Below are 17,125 nucleotides of genomic sequence, written 5' to 3' on the forward strand. Positions count from 1 at the left end.
TGGGATCTTTAAGAACAAGGCATCGGGGGGCTAGAGCTATCCTGCCCTCCCAGAAAACACCTTTTATGTCACTGCAGGGGCCTAAATGCCACGCACAGCATTTCTTTTATATTTCTGCTGCTCTTTTAAACTGTGTATGATGGTTTTTCTCCCCTCTTCTCAGAAGAAGGGCTGGCTTTGTCTAGAAGAAAGTTTTAGAAACACATTCTTTATCCAAGGTTGGTAATATCAGAATCTTTTTTTCTCGCTAATATCACTGTAAAGATTTATCATCTGCAACTATGTAAGGAAGATATGAAAACAAAAACTTACTGGTGTAACAGCTGCACAGTGAAAATAAACTGGCTCTGGCATGGTAGCTGGGAGCTTCACCCATTGAAAAGTCTGCAGATTCAGCTTCCAGATGTCTCCCAGGATCACTTCTCCATTATAGCCCCCACAAATAAACACATCTATCAAGAAGAGAGAGAGACCCATGATCACACCAAAGAAAAGAGCCACAGCCACAGCGTGTTTTGTAGATCACCTGGCAGGCTGACAGGGGACAAGTTCAGAGGATTCCCCCCTACTACAGACGGCTCTAGCCGGGTGGTCCTCCCCTGCTGCTGTCTTGTCCCTTGCTAAAGTATGGATACTATGCTGGGATCTTTGCTAAGACTAAGGATGCAGCAAGCCTCTAAGCAGGCCTCATGTCTGGGTCCTCAAATTCAAATACCTGTAGGCACAGGAAGTGAATGAATGAGAAGGTCCAGGGAAAATAAACAAACAGGAGATCCAGGGAAACAAATAAGAAGAGCGCACATGCCCTGCACCAGCTGACTGATACCATGTAGAGTTTAAGGTCAGCAACTGCCAGATCTGTTTTTATGAGAGAAGCTGGAAATCTGGATTTTTTTTTTTTAAGTGAAACACTTCGATTCTAATCCAAAAAAATTTCATACACATGTGAGCCAGACAAAACATAACTGCAGGTCACCAGTTTACAAATTCTTCTTTTAAATAATGCTCTAGAAAGGATGGACACCTATCTGCCCATAGAGACAAACGTCTTCTATGTAGACATTTAACCTGAGGAGAAACATTCACTGCAATGTTCAATTTGGGGGCAGAAAAAGTAGTTCTTACAAATTTTCTTTAGCCAAAAGAGGATAGTTTGAAGCCCCATTGGATCTAAACAGTTTTTTAAGTTCTTTAAACCTTCTCCAAAATCAAAGGTGTTTCTTTCTTTCTTTTTTTTTTTTTTACCGTTGTTATTGCTTTGTTTTTGTAAAATTAGACAGTTATAACTGGACGACTTGTAACAAAGTCTACGTAAACATTCATACTAAATGCCCCAAACTAAGGCTGAACTCCACTAGTATACTGCCTGGCCTCAACGAATCAAATGAATAGATGTCTTAATTCAGGTCTAGATCAGGGTTAAGCCAATACTTCATTAAACTACAAAATACACTGGAAACTTTTTGGCCTAAGATTCAAGAAAAGTTCAGCTCCAAAGCAAGGTACAGCTTTGCTTCTTCCAGAAGCAAAGCTGAACAACGCCACTATCTATAAATCCTACCGAGAAAGCAGGAGCCTAATAAAATGTACCTCTGTACTAGAGATGGCAGCATGATCCTAGTGAAATCCAAACAAAACTGCCGGAAGGATACAGGCTATCAAATTCATTTACACACACCTTCCTCCCAGGAAAAATGGAAGGGGGTATACCAAACGATCAAAGAAGTTGTAAATTAAAAGACAGGAGGGTTGTCCAAAGAGGAGTCATTTATCACACGCGGATGAAGTAGCCTCAGCTGCTTTCTGAAGCCACACAATGCCTCTGTTGTAATACGGCCAAAGAATGAGCCAAGAGTCCTATTTGGCATCTGACAGAACACAGAATAAACTTTAGAAAATACCACTCTGGGGCACCTGGGTGGCGCAGTCGGTTAAGCGTCCGACTTCAGCCAGGTCACGATCTCGCGGTCCGCGAGTTCGAGCCCCGCGTCGGGCTCTGGGCTGACGGCTCAGAGCCTGGAGCCTGTTTCCGATTCTGTGTCTCCCTCTCTCTCTGCCCCTCCCCCGTTCATGCTCTGTCTCTCTCTGTCCCAAAAATGAATAAACGTTGAAAAAAAAAATTAAAAGAAAATACCACTCTGGAGGACTTATTGTAATTTTAATACTTTGTCCACCAAGGTGTCCATTTTATTTTATTTATTATTATTTTTTTTAAACATTTATTTTTATTTTTGGGACAGAGAGAGACAGAGCATGAACGGGGCAGGGGCAGAGAGAGAGGGAGACACAGAATTTGAAACAGACTCCAGGCTCTGAGCCATCAGCCCAGAGCCCGACGCGGGGCTCGAACTCACGGACCGCGAGATCGTGACCTGGCTGAAGTCGGACGCTTAACCGACTGCGCCACCCAGGCGCCCCAAGGTGTCCATTTTATATGTCAAGATCATTAGTGTTACCCACCACAGCCACAGACATTGGTTGGGGTGAGGTGCTGAAAGGTCAGGTGGTGTAATAAAAGCTTATTTATCACCAATTTTTGAGTTCTCTGGTAACTGAGGGAACCCAAACACCCCACTAGGTTACTGGATGAAAACTGCTGAGAGAACCATAATTTTATGGGTTTCCCTTTAAGTTTAAACTATAAGAAATAGACTCTTCTCAAAGTTATGCCCCCTTGAAGGAGCTATTATTAAGAAATAAAGCCACCTGGGTGGCTCAGTCAGTTGAGCATATTGAATCTGGCTGGGGTCACGATCTCACGGTTCATGAGATTGAACCCCACATCGGGCTCTGTGCTGACAGCATGGAGCTTGCTTGGGATTCTTCTCTCTCTCTCATCATTTCTCTCTGCCCCTCCCCCACTCACGCACTCTCACTCACCCTCTCAAAATAAATAAATAAACATAAAAAAAAGAAGACGTTCTTGGCATATACGATTACAAAAATGAAACTAGAATGTTCTTTAGAATACTTACCATTTTTTATTTGAACGCAACTGTGACATCTTCGGGCTGCAGGAAAACCTGCCAAACACATGAACACAAATATCCCATTATCCAAAGAAAGAACAGAATAACGGTGATGTGCCACGGTGAAAGACACCCTATGAGTAACTTACTTAAAACAATCCCTTTGTTGCATTAAGCAACCATTGATTAGTCCCTCCAACCCTTCCTTTTTTCACATTAAATTAAAGCCACCGGAGTCCCATCATAACTACAATGCTCAGGTGCCAGGGGAACAAAACGGGGTTACTAATGGCCTTCCCAAGCCCTTATGCCCACAAAAAACAGGTGGACCTTGATTCAAAGTGCCTGCTTCCTAACCCACCCACATCTCCCTATTTCCACAGAACTCAACAATCCCCATTAAAAGTCTCTGCACAATTGCGGAGGAAGCATAATTGGGCTAAGGAATAAAATAAGTTATAATACTAGTACAACAGATATTATACTTGTCATATAACTCAAAAAGAGCACTTTTTCTCTTCTAAAATAAGTAAAAATATAAAGCATAGTTATTAAAGAAAAATGAATCAATAATTTAAATTTACCTATTTTTTCGTGGGGTTTTGTGGCAATTTCCTCCCATGCATTTGTTTCAAGGTTGTATGCATGGATCTTGGGGAGAAAAAGAGAAGATACACACACATCAATAACTTTAGCTTATTTTTTTAGAGAAAGAGTGTGTAAGTGGAGGAGAGGGGCAAAGGGAGAGAAGGAGAATCTTAAGAAGGCTCTGTGCTAAGTGCAGAGCCTGATGTGGGGCTCGATCCCACAACCCTGGGATCATGACCTGAGCTGAAATGAAGAGTCAGACACTTAACTGACTGAGCCACCCAGGCACCCCTGAAAACTGAATTTTTAACAACAACCTGTATAAACATGTATTCTTGGTTGAAAAGTCTTCGTTTCTTTTGCTTTTCTCTGATTTTCCCTAATACTAATATTAAGGCAAAAAACATTAAATGAAGCAGTTGAAAACTAGCAGATATAGGACTCCAATTTTTTAAAATCACAGAAAAAAAACGAAGTGAAAAAGTTGGAATTCTACAACTACCACATTTTTCGCAATGAACGTGTGTATCATTTTTTTTTATACCAGAAAAAAGCAACTGTTCATAAGAAGATATGAGAATGCAGTTTTGACAAAACTTGAAAAAGATCAATAAGGTTCCAGAGCAGACCAGGAGCTCTGTAGCCTAATCTAGATTTTCCCTGGGAGATATGCATTTAGAAATGCCATAGGAATGGATGAATAAAAACCTTCAGAGTACAGCTTTCTAAAGTGAGTGACGCAGAGCCCTAAAAATACTGTTCTTTTTAGACATCTCACTGATGATGAGAGACATTCTGCGGGACATTCTGAGCAACGTGGCTCCAGTTCTCATCGGTTTCTCCATTTAAGCTACTGTGTCCTCCTTTTGGTCTCTTTCCTCATCCAGTTTGTGCCAGGATTCATTTTCATGTGTTTTTAGTGTGTGATCACTACAACTGTCAACTGGAAAGTGTAACAGAGGCATAGTTCGGCCTTCTGTTACGAAGAGCAGGTAACACACAACAGGTGTTAATGAAGAACCTGTCCAGAAATCTAAATATCTACAGTAACAGAATTATCTTGCTTGGTATGAAACATGCCTCTTCCTATCCTTCTCTCTCTCTCTCATTATTATTATTTTAAAATATACCTTGTTTAAGGAATAAGCTGTCCAGGAAGTACCACCTCCCAAGATGTAAATCCTCTGCCCATCATGTGCAATTTCATGTCTGTATCTGAAAATACACAATAAAATCCATTCATAATAAAGTGAAAAATTATCTACCTAAGATTTAGCTACAGGATATTTTTATTGGATAATTATTCACAGGAATAAGTTATTAGAAATAACCTAAGTGGTCAACAAGAGTGAATTGATTCAACAAATTATAGAATATATATAAAAGGGATTAGTATGCATCCAATAAGAAAGTAGGTGTAAAGGATGGTTAATATATTGGAAACTTCTTTTCGTGTCATTAACTAAAAAAAAAAATGCTCTCATGTGAGAGCAGATAGGCTGTAATCTCATTAAAAATTTATAGTTACACAAATACGCACAGAAAATGACTACAGAGATACATCCAAAATGTTAACCCTGGTTATCCCTAGATTTAGGTTTTGTTTTTTTATTTTCTTCATTTTGCTTATCTGTATTTTCCAGATTTTCTAAAAAGTGATCTGTCTACATTTCATTAGAAACCCTAGACTATGCGCTTTTAAATGAAGATACTTATTTAATAGATACAAAGATATCAGAAAAATTATGCTACTCAAAACTGTGAATATAATGTGAAACACCTACCAGAACTTTCATCCAAGCAGTCTAGCTAGAAGCTGAAACAATTTATAATATGTCCATAAAATGATTCAAGAAGGCAACCATGTGAAAATGCTTTGAAAACTTAATCTATTTCCTCCTTTCCCTGAAGGCCCTGGTGCTGATAAAATAAATTACATCAAAATTATTCCAGTAGCGGTCCACCTCCCAAGTCCTCACATGGTAGTTCTACAATCATCAGCCCACTGACATACTGCAAAAAAGATAAAGTCTTCCTTAGCACCTCTATGCTATTTTGTTTAAAGGAAACAAAGAGTTAACTGCATTCATCTGAACAGAGTGAATAAAAAAATGTTTACTGTCTTTGCATTTAATGTGTATTTTTTTAAGTTTATTCATGTAAGTAATCACTACACCCAACATGGGGCTTGTACGCACAGCCCTAAGACCAAGACTTGTGTGCTCTCCTGAGCCAGCCATGTGCCCCCACTGTCTTTACTTTTAAACAGGAGGGGAAGAAATTAAGTTTTTCATAGAGCTTACTGCTAAAAGGCAACTCCTATCAGGAAACAAAAGTGAAAGGCCTACACCTGTTCCTAGAAGGCAACTAGGAGCACCATGTGATGTTTGCGTGCTTAACAGGGCACTTAAAATCAGCGGCCTCCCTCCCTCCTTTCCATCCATCCATCCGATCAATATTCATTGAGTACTACTATGGGAACTGATGCCACGGGCACTGCGCCTTCTTCTGGGTATACAGCTGGGAGCAAATGAGCCAAAGAATCCTAATATGCTAGTTAAGAAGGGAAATCAAAAAAGTAACTAGAAAGTAATTGTTTTGTCTATAACATGATATTTAATTACAATTGCTACCATTGGTTTCTTCTTCAAAGTGTTACTATCTTCTTAATGCAGAAAAACTGAGGTATGAAAGAAAATAACATGAGGAAAAAATCTATAGTTAATGGAGAAATAGCACTCCTTAACCAGAAGACCTTTCTTTAATGCTGAACTGGCATCTACCAGCCAGTTAGCTATTTTAACCAGGCTTTAAGAATTTTCTTTAAACCATATTACCAATATTCTGAATAAAGTCAAATCTTAGCAAGAATGAATAAATATGCTTTAATCCTAGAACCTTACCTCTCTTCTGGCAGATCACAGGATAGGTTGTTTGGTTTCAGTTGTGTCCACTCTCTGGTATTGAGATCTAATTTGTGCAGATCTGTGCTATAAATATAGCCAGTTGTCCCTCCAAAAACATAAAGGGAGCCATTGATGATCGCCATGGCCTGGAAAACAAGGAAATGTGAACACCACTGACTCATGAACACTTTGTTAAAGAATGTAAACTTACTAAATACCCCAAAATCAGACTTTATGAAATTCTTTTGTACTTTTTAACCTTCTAGAATATCAGACGTTTAAAGGATTAAAGATTTTAGAGAACCCAGACATTACTTTTAGAAAGGTAGAGCTTTGCTCAACTGGAAAGCAGTCCTACCTAGATAGGCAAGAGGACTCGATGTTCCTTACGGGTCTTAGCCAACCCAAGAATGTATATACATCGGGGGCATTAGCATTTCCATGCAAAGCTGCTTCTCTTTCTAAGCAGTATGAAGAAAACTGCTCTAAGAAGAAGAAGCAGATATGAAAATAAGCCACCAGAACTCCTTAAGTAAAATGTCTAGAGTTAGCAGTCATAAAACTTCACATTTTCCACCAGATTCTTCTTTAGCATAAGCTCAGCTTTTGTTATGATCATGTTATCAGAGTTTAAATGCCTCCTGTGGTGGGACAGAGTTATCTAGTGTGTGCCTCTACACATAGCTCAGAAGGAAGGTATTTACCAGTACGAAAGCTGGCCAGCTGAACAAGAAGCCAAAGCTTAGCTGTTTTAAGCTTAGTCCATTACTTTCAAAGGGTCTCTGATGCTGGTAGGTCGCACCCTATCTTTTTGGATATAACTTTTCAAACCTATGATTTGAAGCACGGCAATGTAACTAGAAACTCATCTCCACATAATCTGTGTTTTAGCTCAGATCAGTCTTATAAACGTCTTGTACCAAAGTGCGGAGATCACCTCCTCTACTACTTAGGTTAGAAAGCTCTCCACAGAATCGCATTGTTCTAAAGGTGGCAGCGTGCAGACCATACGTAGAGCCCAATCTCTCACTGGAGGTGGGGGTGGGGATGTGGTGGGTCCTGACACTGAAAAACACTTCTGTATAGATCTAGATCACGATGCCCAATTGGACTAGAAACAAAGAGTGAGGGAAAAAAAGGAAGGGAGAAGGCGAGCAACCAGATTTATAAATTACAACTTCGTATCAGAACTGAAAAATCAAATATTAACTCCAGTGAATTTATTCTCTGTTAAAAACATGGAAATAATTATTCTGACATTGTCCCCCAAACTAGAAAAATCTGCAGAAATACATCCACCGTGACTGGCCACAGATTGGTACCTGTCCATATATACGACTGGGTTTCTTCCCACGACAGCTAAGTAAAGCCCATCTCTTATACTTCACGTTACACACGTGGACATCATTGCCGTTGCTCTCGCCAAATGGGATGCCTGTACCTCCGAATACCAACAGGTTGTTTCCATGCAGCACAACTGGGGAAGGAGAAGCACAAATTCCATTTACGTACTGGCTACCTGTAATATGTTCCCACATAAACCCAGAATCACTGAGAAACTGGGGGAAAAAAAAAAAGCCTGCTTTAATGCTCTCAGAAGATAGCCCAAACCACTGACATCTAACTACTACAAAGTACTGCAGAAAAAGGTTTAATTCACACTCTATGGACTGTGTCATGTAGCCAGCTCATTGTTAGGTGTGTGACATGTATTCAATGTGTATTTGTGGAGTTCATGAAATACTGTGGATAATAATACTAAATGACATGAACCACTGCCGCTCAAGGCGGTTCAAGTACGCAGTAAGGCAGAGGAACATGAAGTATTATCTTTGTCTTAGCAAAGGCCCAGCAGGGCTCTGGATGAAGGGATAAAATGATCATTCTGTTTTTGCCAGGGGAATGAATGATCTCTACATTTTAAATTATGGTTTCTGTCACCTTAATCCTCCACCAGATAAAAAGAAACACCAATATCCTGCTGGTACCTTTGGTGTTCTTCTCTAGATCTCTTCTGTTCCTGCCACACACGCACACGCGCGCGCGCGCGCACACACACACACACACACACACATTCTTTCTCTCTGATGACAAATGCTCCCAAAATAGTGCTACTGTATTATTTCAATGGCATTTCTTTTCTAAAATCAATTATTCAGTTAATACAGAATAAGAATCAGCATGGGCTCTGAAGCCAGCTAGAGCTAGGTTTCAATTCTCATGTGACCTCAGGAAAGTTATTTAATCTCCAAATTAATCCTCACAACAGCCCTATGATGTGGGAACTAATCTTATCTTCCCCATTTTTATAGCTGATGAAACAAGTGGAGAGTGGTTTAACCTTGTTGAACGTTTCCCAAAAAGAATCTTGCCAAGCTAGGATTCAATTCCAGGCAATCTAACTCCAGAGCCTGCACTCTTAGCCATTTCCTTAGGGCATCTCTGTAGCCTCAGTTTCTCTTTTTTTTTTCCCTTCCAAATTTTGATTTAAATTCTAGTTAGTTAACATATAGTGTAATACTGGTTTTGGAATAGGATTTAGTGATTCATCACTCATATATAACACCCAGTGCTCATCTCAACAAGTGCCCTTAGTACCCATCACCCATCTAGTCCACCCCCCCCGCACTCACCTCCCTCCATCAACCCTGTTTGTTTTCTATCATTAGGAGTCTCTTGTGATTTGCTTCCCTCTTTTCCCCCGCTTCCCATATGTTCATCTGTTTTGCTTCCTAAATTCTACATGAGTGAAATCATATGGTATCTGTCTTTCTCTGACTTATTTCATTTAGTATAATATACTCTAGCTCCATCCATGTCATTGCAAATGACAAGATTTCATTCTTTTTGATGGCTGAGTGATATTCCATTGTGTGTGTGTGTGTGTCTGTGTGTGTGTGTGTGTGTGTGTGTGTGTGTGTACCACATCTTGTTTACCCATTTATCAGTCGATGGACATACTTGCGCTCTTTCCACTCAGTTTCTCATTTGTACAATGGCAGTAATTCTAGTTTGTGCATTATACAGATGTCATTAGGTAAACAGATACTACACGTGAAGTACTTTGTTCAGAAGCTATCATTGCCATTATAAGCCCCATCTGTTGATCTTCTACTACATTGTGCTTAGCATACATACATATATATGAAACTTTATACTGAACCCACTGAGATATCACTAATCCCAGTTTACAGGTAAGGAACTTGACGCTAAAACTCATCAAGCAAGCAAATGGTACACAGCTAGATTTAAACTCAGGACTATCCAACTGCCAAGTGATTCTGAATCACCATGCTATATTATTACCATAGTGAAAAGTCTACCCATTAACAGGGTTTAATCATATTACAGCATTATTATAAATTACGAACAAAAAACACACGGCACTAAACCTGTTCTCACAGACATTGCTTAATTATGAAAGAGTCAAAAGTTGAGGATGGCTTGCACTCACGTGACATAGATGCCAATTCCCGGGGCATGTAGCCATCTGTGCCCATCTGGTGCCATACTCCTGTAGCAAAATGATACCTCCAAAGCTCCCTGAAGAGAGGATAGTCTTCATTATCTGGCCCTCCAGATTCATCGTAATCTGGGTTATAACCTCCAAACACATAGAGGTTGGTATTATCTGCCACACAACGATGTCCACTTCGTGCTGGTGGAGGTCTGTGGCCTAGGAAAGAAGAGGACAGTCTTCCACAGATGGCCAAGCAGATTAAAAACACAAACAAAATTTGGTCATAATCATTTTAGCTTTAAAAGGGAATGGGGGAGATTTATAACGTGGATTTACTTTTTATTTGCTTAGGTTATTTTATACATTCGCACATACTACTTAAGATAATTTTAAGGAGCTAGTCTCCATTTCTATTTCATACAACTACTTTCAGATTTTGGAAACTGTAAAAAAATTTTTTTCCAAGGGAGGAAAAATAGCATTATAAACTCAAGAAAATGGCTGACAACTTGAAATTTGCAAGAGAAGGAGGAGGGGTTTAATAATCCAAAAGCTAACAGGACAAATTTTCTTATTTCCTTAGAGGAGAACAAAAACACAGGCCAACTAAATTAAACTGAAAATATTAGAGAACTACATAAATATAATCACAAATGTGAATGAGTCATGTATAAATAAAAATACACACACATAAAACCTATGATTTGTCCACAGTATATAATTACACACTTAAAGAGAAAACTGGCTTTCAAAGAGTTATAGCAAAATTTAGAATTTAAATCCCACTCCAGACATTATGGCAGTCAACAAAAAATATCCTTATACTTATCTCAAAGAGCATCTTTCACCCTATTAAGAGCTTCACTAAGGAAAGCTATTTCTACAATTGATATTTGAAAGCTTTCTGAAGCTTTCTGTAATTTCTGAAATTATATCACCTAGTTCACTAAAAACGACTTCAAGATTATTTTAGAGTAAAAAAAAAAACTAAAATTTTATATTGTTTCTATTATCCTTACAATTGTTTATACCAGTCTACACAAACCCTTACATAGCTATAGAACCAAAGATGCTTAAACAACATATTGGATAGAATAAGAAGCTACTATAGTTGTCTGTTACCTTAAAGACTTATCTAATTTCTTATATTAGGAATAGGCACTAGTATAATGTTAATTAATATTTAGGACGATGCTGGGCACCTAACAAACTTCTGTAATATAAATAAACATTTATTATCAACCTAACATAAGCCTTATATATATATATTCTTAATCAAAATCCCACTTCCTAAGGTATAGTTTTAAATAAGAACTGAAAAGAAATTGCACAGATCTAAGAGAAACTAAAAAACTAATGAACCATGAATCACCGAATCACTCAACTCCGACCTGTTAGTCCTGCTTGAGAATCTTTGACGGTTCCTTCCTGTTCAAGTACGGAGTGTTCAACTAGTGATTTAGGGCCTCTGATGACCTAACTTTGTCCTGATCTCTCACACTCCTGCCTGTTTAAGTTTGTCTCGCTGCTTGGAAAGGCGAGTACTTCCCTTAGACCTTGGCCTGGCCTCCTACCCTTCAATGCCTACTTGTGGAAATGCCTCCAAGTCCAGCCCTTACAGCTTTCTCACCAATAAAACCCTAGGGCCCTTACAGTTCAGCACCCCACAATTCAAATGATAGGATATGCACTTTATATAAGATTATGTAAACACATGAATATATTAGGCAATCTAGAATCAGTTAGAAAATTGACTCATGAGCTGTGATTTACCTCAAGTGAAGAACTCAATTTCTCTTTCTAGGAATCTTGAAATACAGAAAGTGTGGTGTGGAAGAAGGAGCAAAGGCTCCTACAAATATCCAGATTTGAATCCAGGTTTTTTTCTAACTGCTACCTTGAGCAAGTCACTGACCCTCACTGAGTCTCAGCTTCCTCATCTGCATAAGGGGATATTATTCTTGTACCTCACAGATTTTTCATACTGCTATTAAAATGTTTATTAATAAAGTTTTATTTTAACGTTTATTTATTTTTGAGAGAGAGAGACAGAACACGCCCGAGCAGGGGAGGGGCAGAGAGAGAGGGAGACACAGAAAATGAAGCAGGCTCCAGGCTCCGAGCTGTCAGCACAGAGCTTGACATGGGGCTCGAACTCATGAACTGTGAAATCATGACCTGAAGTCAGGAACAACTGACTGAGCCATCCCAGCGCCCCTAAAATGTTTATTGGTTTATATATGAATCTTCAACGTATCTGCAAGCTATTTGAAGAGAGAGAAATGTACTTGTATTCATCTTTCTAGCACCAAGCCTAAGGCACACAGAAAACACTAAACAAAAACTTACAAATTTAATTCTTCTCTACTCATTTTGTTAATGTTTTTCTCCTCCAAATAGGTTATAAGCTCCTCAAGGGGAAAGGTCATGTATAACAATTATTCTGTACTACCTCTAACACCTAAAACAGCTGGAGATATTTAAGGCACTAGAAGTTTCACTGATTTTAAGTCAGAGTAAACAATGACAGGGACGCTCAAAACAGTACAGCTCTCAGTGGACTTTGATATAATTATACTTAAGAGATACATGATTTGGGGGGCAGGAGTTGGGTTATACAATGGTCTTCTCAAAATATAAATGTTTCTAAAAATTAGTGACACAAATTTAGGGGCACCTGGGTGGCTCAGTCGCCCGAAGTCCGACTTCGGCTCAGATCGTGATCTCACAGTTCATGAGTTCAAGCCCCACACTGGGCTCACAGCTGTCGGCACAGAGCCAGCCTCAGGTCCTCTGTTCCCTTCTGTCTCTGCCCCTCCCCTGCTTGTTCTCTCTCTCTGTCTCAAAAATAAATAGTATTTATTAAAAATAAATATTTATTGAAAATATGTATATTTTTAAAATATATAAATAAATAAAAATTAGTGAGGCAAATTTAAAGAAAAAACAGAATTGCTGTGGTCAGCAGATGGGAACTCTAAGAATCTCTATAACGTCACTCACTTTATTACCTACAGTCAACAGACAATTTTTTAAAACTGCTTTTGGACAGAAAGGACATACAGTCTATTCTAGGATTTTCTCCAAATGGCTGTACAGCAGATACTCCATTATAAGTTTATTGACAACTATTTTTGTGACAACTATAACTCAAATGTATTAAAGGTTGAGGAGTTAGTGAAAAGACAGTTTTAGATTTATCCACTCGTTCATTAAGCCAAAAATCTTATCAGATACTTGCTATGTACCAGGTACTGTGTAAGATGCTGGGGATACAGCGAAAGAGAATGGAGATACCATAACCATTTCTGTCCTTTAGAGCTTGTAAAGGCTAGTCCTACACTGTCCAATGCAGTAGCCACTAGTCATATATTAATGTTGAGCATTAATTAAATCAATCAATTAATTAACCAACATTAATGTTGAAATGAGGATGGTCCAAACTGAGACATGTTCTAAATGTAAAATGCCCACTGGATTTCAAAGACTTAATATCCAAAAATGAATGTAAAATTACAAATTTTCATATTGAATACATGTTGAAAAATTTTTTATATCCTGAGTTAAATAAAAGTATTATTAAAATTAATGTTGCCTGCCTTTTACATTTTTATTTTTATTTATTGCTTTGAAATTTAGAAACACATTTTATTTAAGATCTGAAATACAATTCCTAAAATATCAACTTCTCCAGAAAACCGTGGCTACACAATGCATTGCCTCTATCATGTTAGAACGTGCATTAGACTCAAATACAAAAACCATGAAACAAACCACCATCCTTCAACAATTTGAGCAGAGAGAGAATGCCTAAGGAACAACATAGATGGACTTGCAGAGGATGGGCTGTTTTACTTCAAGCACCGTAAAAAAAAAAAAAAAAAAAGAGCACAAATGGCCTTTTACATTTTTAATGTGGCTACTAGAAATTTTTAAATGTTGTGGTTCACGTAACATTTCTATTGAACAGGGTTGGTCTAACTCAATTGCTGGCTTTTGTAAGTAATTTCATTATCTATGCAAATTAAACTGCTGGGTAAAGAGCATCTGATCAATTTTTGAGAAATATTAAACATCCTGTCAAGAGGTCTGATAGCTGGGAGTGAAGAGGCTACTGTTCTTTCTCTTTGGTCAGTAACTAGAGATTTCTTTGTACATGTTTATAGCCCAAGAGTGACTAACATATGAGAAAGTCAAATTTTATTTTGAATAAATCATGGGAGTTTGTCAGGGATAATGTCATGGAGATTAAGCATTGATTTTCATTATGTGGGATACAGCATAGGCTCATCAACTTGACCGAAATAAAATCGGGTTTTAGATTGTTAAATAGTTCTCTGAATCCTCCCCCAAATTCTCCACGTGTAAATCCCACCTTCCTAAAAATGACTTGCTACTATTAAAATCACCCAGGGAACTAGGTTACCTGATTCAGGAACTTCCACTAGAAAATGTAAAAACTCCAATGTGAACTTGTATGCAGAGGTGAACTTCTAATATCCAGAAGGCAACCTCCAGCTAAGGCAGTGTGCACCTACTATGTCCGAGCCATCTTCTCTTCTGTGTGCTCACCCTGTCACAACAACTTGCTGTTTACCCCAGGGAGTAAGCAGGAGCTTATGGTAACCAGGGAAATGGGCTTTAGTTTCCAGCCTAAAGGAAGGAAGAAGCTAGCTGTCCCCCATCAGGGGATAGATGATTAGGTTGCTGCTGTTTTCACCATTACAATATTGTAACAAAGCTTCCGTTATGTATATTGAGATGCAAATGTCCGAGTATTTCTGGGTCAAAGGAATATACGCTTTGACCTGTTACAGATGCAATGTTGTCACAGAGCCATACTGCTCTCCAAAAAGACTGGAACAATTTACACTCCAGCAATGATTTCTGGAAGTGCCTATTCATGCTGTCTTCAAGCTCTTTCATTTGTGCCCATCAGAATGGTGCAAATTGGTGTCAGGTAATTTGTATTTCCCTGATTTTTACTAGTTCACATGTTTATCAGCCCATTTTATTTCTTCTTTGGGGAACTGCCTGATCACATCCCTTGCCTACTTTTCCATCTACTGAGTTTTCTTCTCACAGGTTTATAGAGATTATTATATTTCTTTCTTCCAGCCTGCTACTTGTCTCAATTTTGTTTATGGTATCTTTTAACAGATGGAAGTTTTCGTCTGAATCTTTCAGTCTTTTCTTCTAAGGTTTCTTTGCAAAAAGAAAAAGAAACGAGGCTGCTCTGTATCTCATTTATTTCTAAATCATTATAAAATTATAAAGAATTCCCACTTACTTCTAGTAATTTTACAGTTTTGACTTTTTATATTCAGAACCTGAATATATCCAGAACTTATTTTTGTGTATTATAGGAGGTAGGGCTCTAACTGTTCCTCTCAAATGGATAGGCTGTTGCCCCCAAACCATTTATGGAAAGCCACCTCTTCTATACTGAATCGAAATATCACCTTTATCAGACACGAAATTGACATGTTCTAGAGTAGAATCAGGAAAATCCCAATTATCCAGGTCTAATCACAAATTTAGACACAAAATCTATTACTCTTTAAGAATGCACACAATCAATGCAAAGCAAAACCACAAAATCTTAATGGCAAAAGCTTGCAAATAAAATAGCATGTTAACATTTATTGCTTAATAAGTCTATTACTTACAAGATGTAGCCACCTCTAAATGTTCTATCAAATATGTGTGGGGAGGCCATTAAAAAAATAAGAACTTTCACCGCTAAAAGTATTAGCTGGTTATAAATATCAAATAGCTAAAGGATAAATTGTTTAACTGGTCACTTTTTTCCAAATATGAAGCTTTCCATTACCTCTGCCGGAGAAGACAGGTCTTCTGTTGTACACCTGGAAACCTGACAGGAAATCCAAGGAAGACTGAGCCAGCTAGCTCCCGCCCCTGACCAGCAACCAGACCTTTTTACTACTCCCAGAGTCCAAGCTGCTCAGGCAAAAGCAACCCATTCATATCAGCATGCAATATTACTTAGTTGTGTAAGCATTTCCTACCAAAGAGACTCTATGCCCTATACGAGATGTGTATGTAAATATTTGGCTTCTCAGGGCAGAGTAATCTTTAGCGTCTAAGATGGCAGCAATAAAATAAATTCGCTTTGACAGGTTCTGGTGTTATCGTGACTTAGTTTCAAGTGCTGAGCACAGCATACTTGAGACAGCAGTCACACTGTTCTAGGGATCAGTGGCCATGGGCTTCTGGGATCTGTTCAGTTCCACTGTCTATTCCTATACCATTATCACACTGTCTTAATTATGTTAGCTTTGAAGTATCAATCGACATCTAGTAGGACAAATTCCCCTTTGTGTTATTTTTTCATAAACCTCTTGGCTGTTTTTCTCCATTACTCATGTAATGAATTTTGAAATCAGTTTGTTAAAAACCTATAAGAAGTTCTTTGGTATAAGACACCATCTTATACAGATGATCAAAGTTAACGGGGTCATAATGGGACAAATCAACACCATGTGCAATGAGATGAGCACAGCATTACTTCCGAGTATTCCTACCAAAAATGCATTAAGCTGAATGTAAGGGACACTGCACAATATAACTAGTGTTTACTGTTCAAAAATATCAACACCAAGGCTGAAGATGAGAACTGAACGCAACGCGTGATCTGGGACTTTTACTAAAAAGGATATCATTGGAATAATTGGCAAAATCTGAAAATAAGGTCTGTAAATTAGATACTAGTGTTAATTTTATCCATTACTTATAGTTTCCTATTTTGTGTACGAGTCTGCAGTCAAAGAGACTACTTGTTTTTTAGGAAAAGACACTTAAGTATTTAGGGGCAAAGGGGCATGATGTCTGTAGCTTACCCTCAAAAACGGTTCAAACAAACAATATGCATGTATATGTATACATGTGTTATACATATAGAAGGGGGGGATGGGCAAGGAGAGGAGAGAGAGAAGAGAAGGAATAGGATAAAGCAAATGTGATCAAATATTAACATTTGGAGAATCTGGGCAAAAGGGATAGAATTTTTTACCATTCTTGTAGCTTCTCTGTTGAATCTGAAATTATGTCATGAAGGAACATAATCTCTAGCCTTTTATCCTCATCTTATTTGATAGTCATCAGTAGTTTCATTGTTTTTATTTCTAAGTACTTTACAAATTTCCATATAATTGTGACTAGGTATCTCTTTTATTTTCTAA

The 17,125-nt window shown here is 38.2% G+C and overlaps 1 protein-coding gene across 3 annotated transcripts in view; it reads right to left on the reverse strand.

Moving 5' to 3' along the window:
• The window catches only part of KLHDC10 (kelch domain containing 10), a 70,931-nt gene that overhangs the window by 16,013 nt on the left and 37,793 nt on the right, over positions 1-17,125 (reverse strand). For all 3 annotated transcript variants that reach the window (XM_040471976.1, XM_040471974.1, XM_040471975.1), the window contains 7 exons: positions 9,918-10,139; positions 7,786-7,940; positions 6,461-6,609; positions 4,688-4,772; positions 3,554-3,620; positions 2,976-3,023; positions 313-452 (listed from right to left, as the gene is read on the reverse strand). In XM_040471976.1, coding sequence (XP_040327910.1) covers positions 313-452; positions 2,976-3,023; positions 3,554-3,620; positions 4,688-4,772; positions 6,461-6,609; positions 7,786-7,940; positions 9,918-10,139 — 866 coding nt within the window. The remainder of the gene's footprint in view (positions 1-312; positions 453-2,975; positions 3,024-3,553; positions 3,621-4,687; positions 4,773-6,460; positions 6,610-7,785; positions 7,941-9,917; positions 10,140-17,125) is intronic.

The sequence above is a fragment of the Herpailurus yagouaroundi genome, unplaced genomic scaffold, assembly GCF_014898765.1.
Source record: "Herpailurus yagouaroundi ecotype Mexico unplaced genomic scaffold, PumYag 100, whole genome shotgun sequence".
Taxonomy (NCBI): domain Eukaryota; kingdom Metazoa; phylum Chordata; class Mammalia; order Carnivora; family Felidae; genus Herpailurus; species Herpailurus yagouaroundi.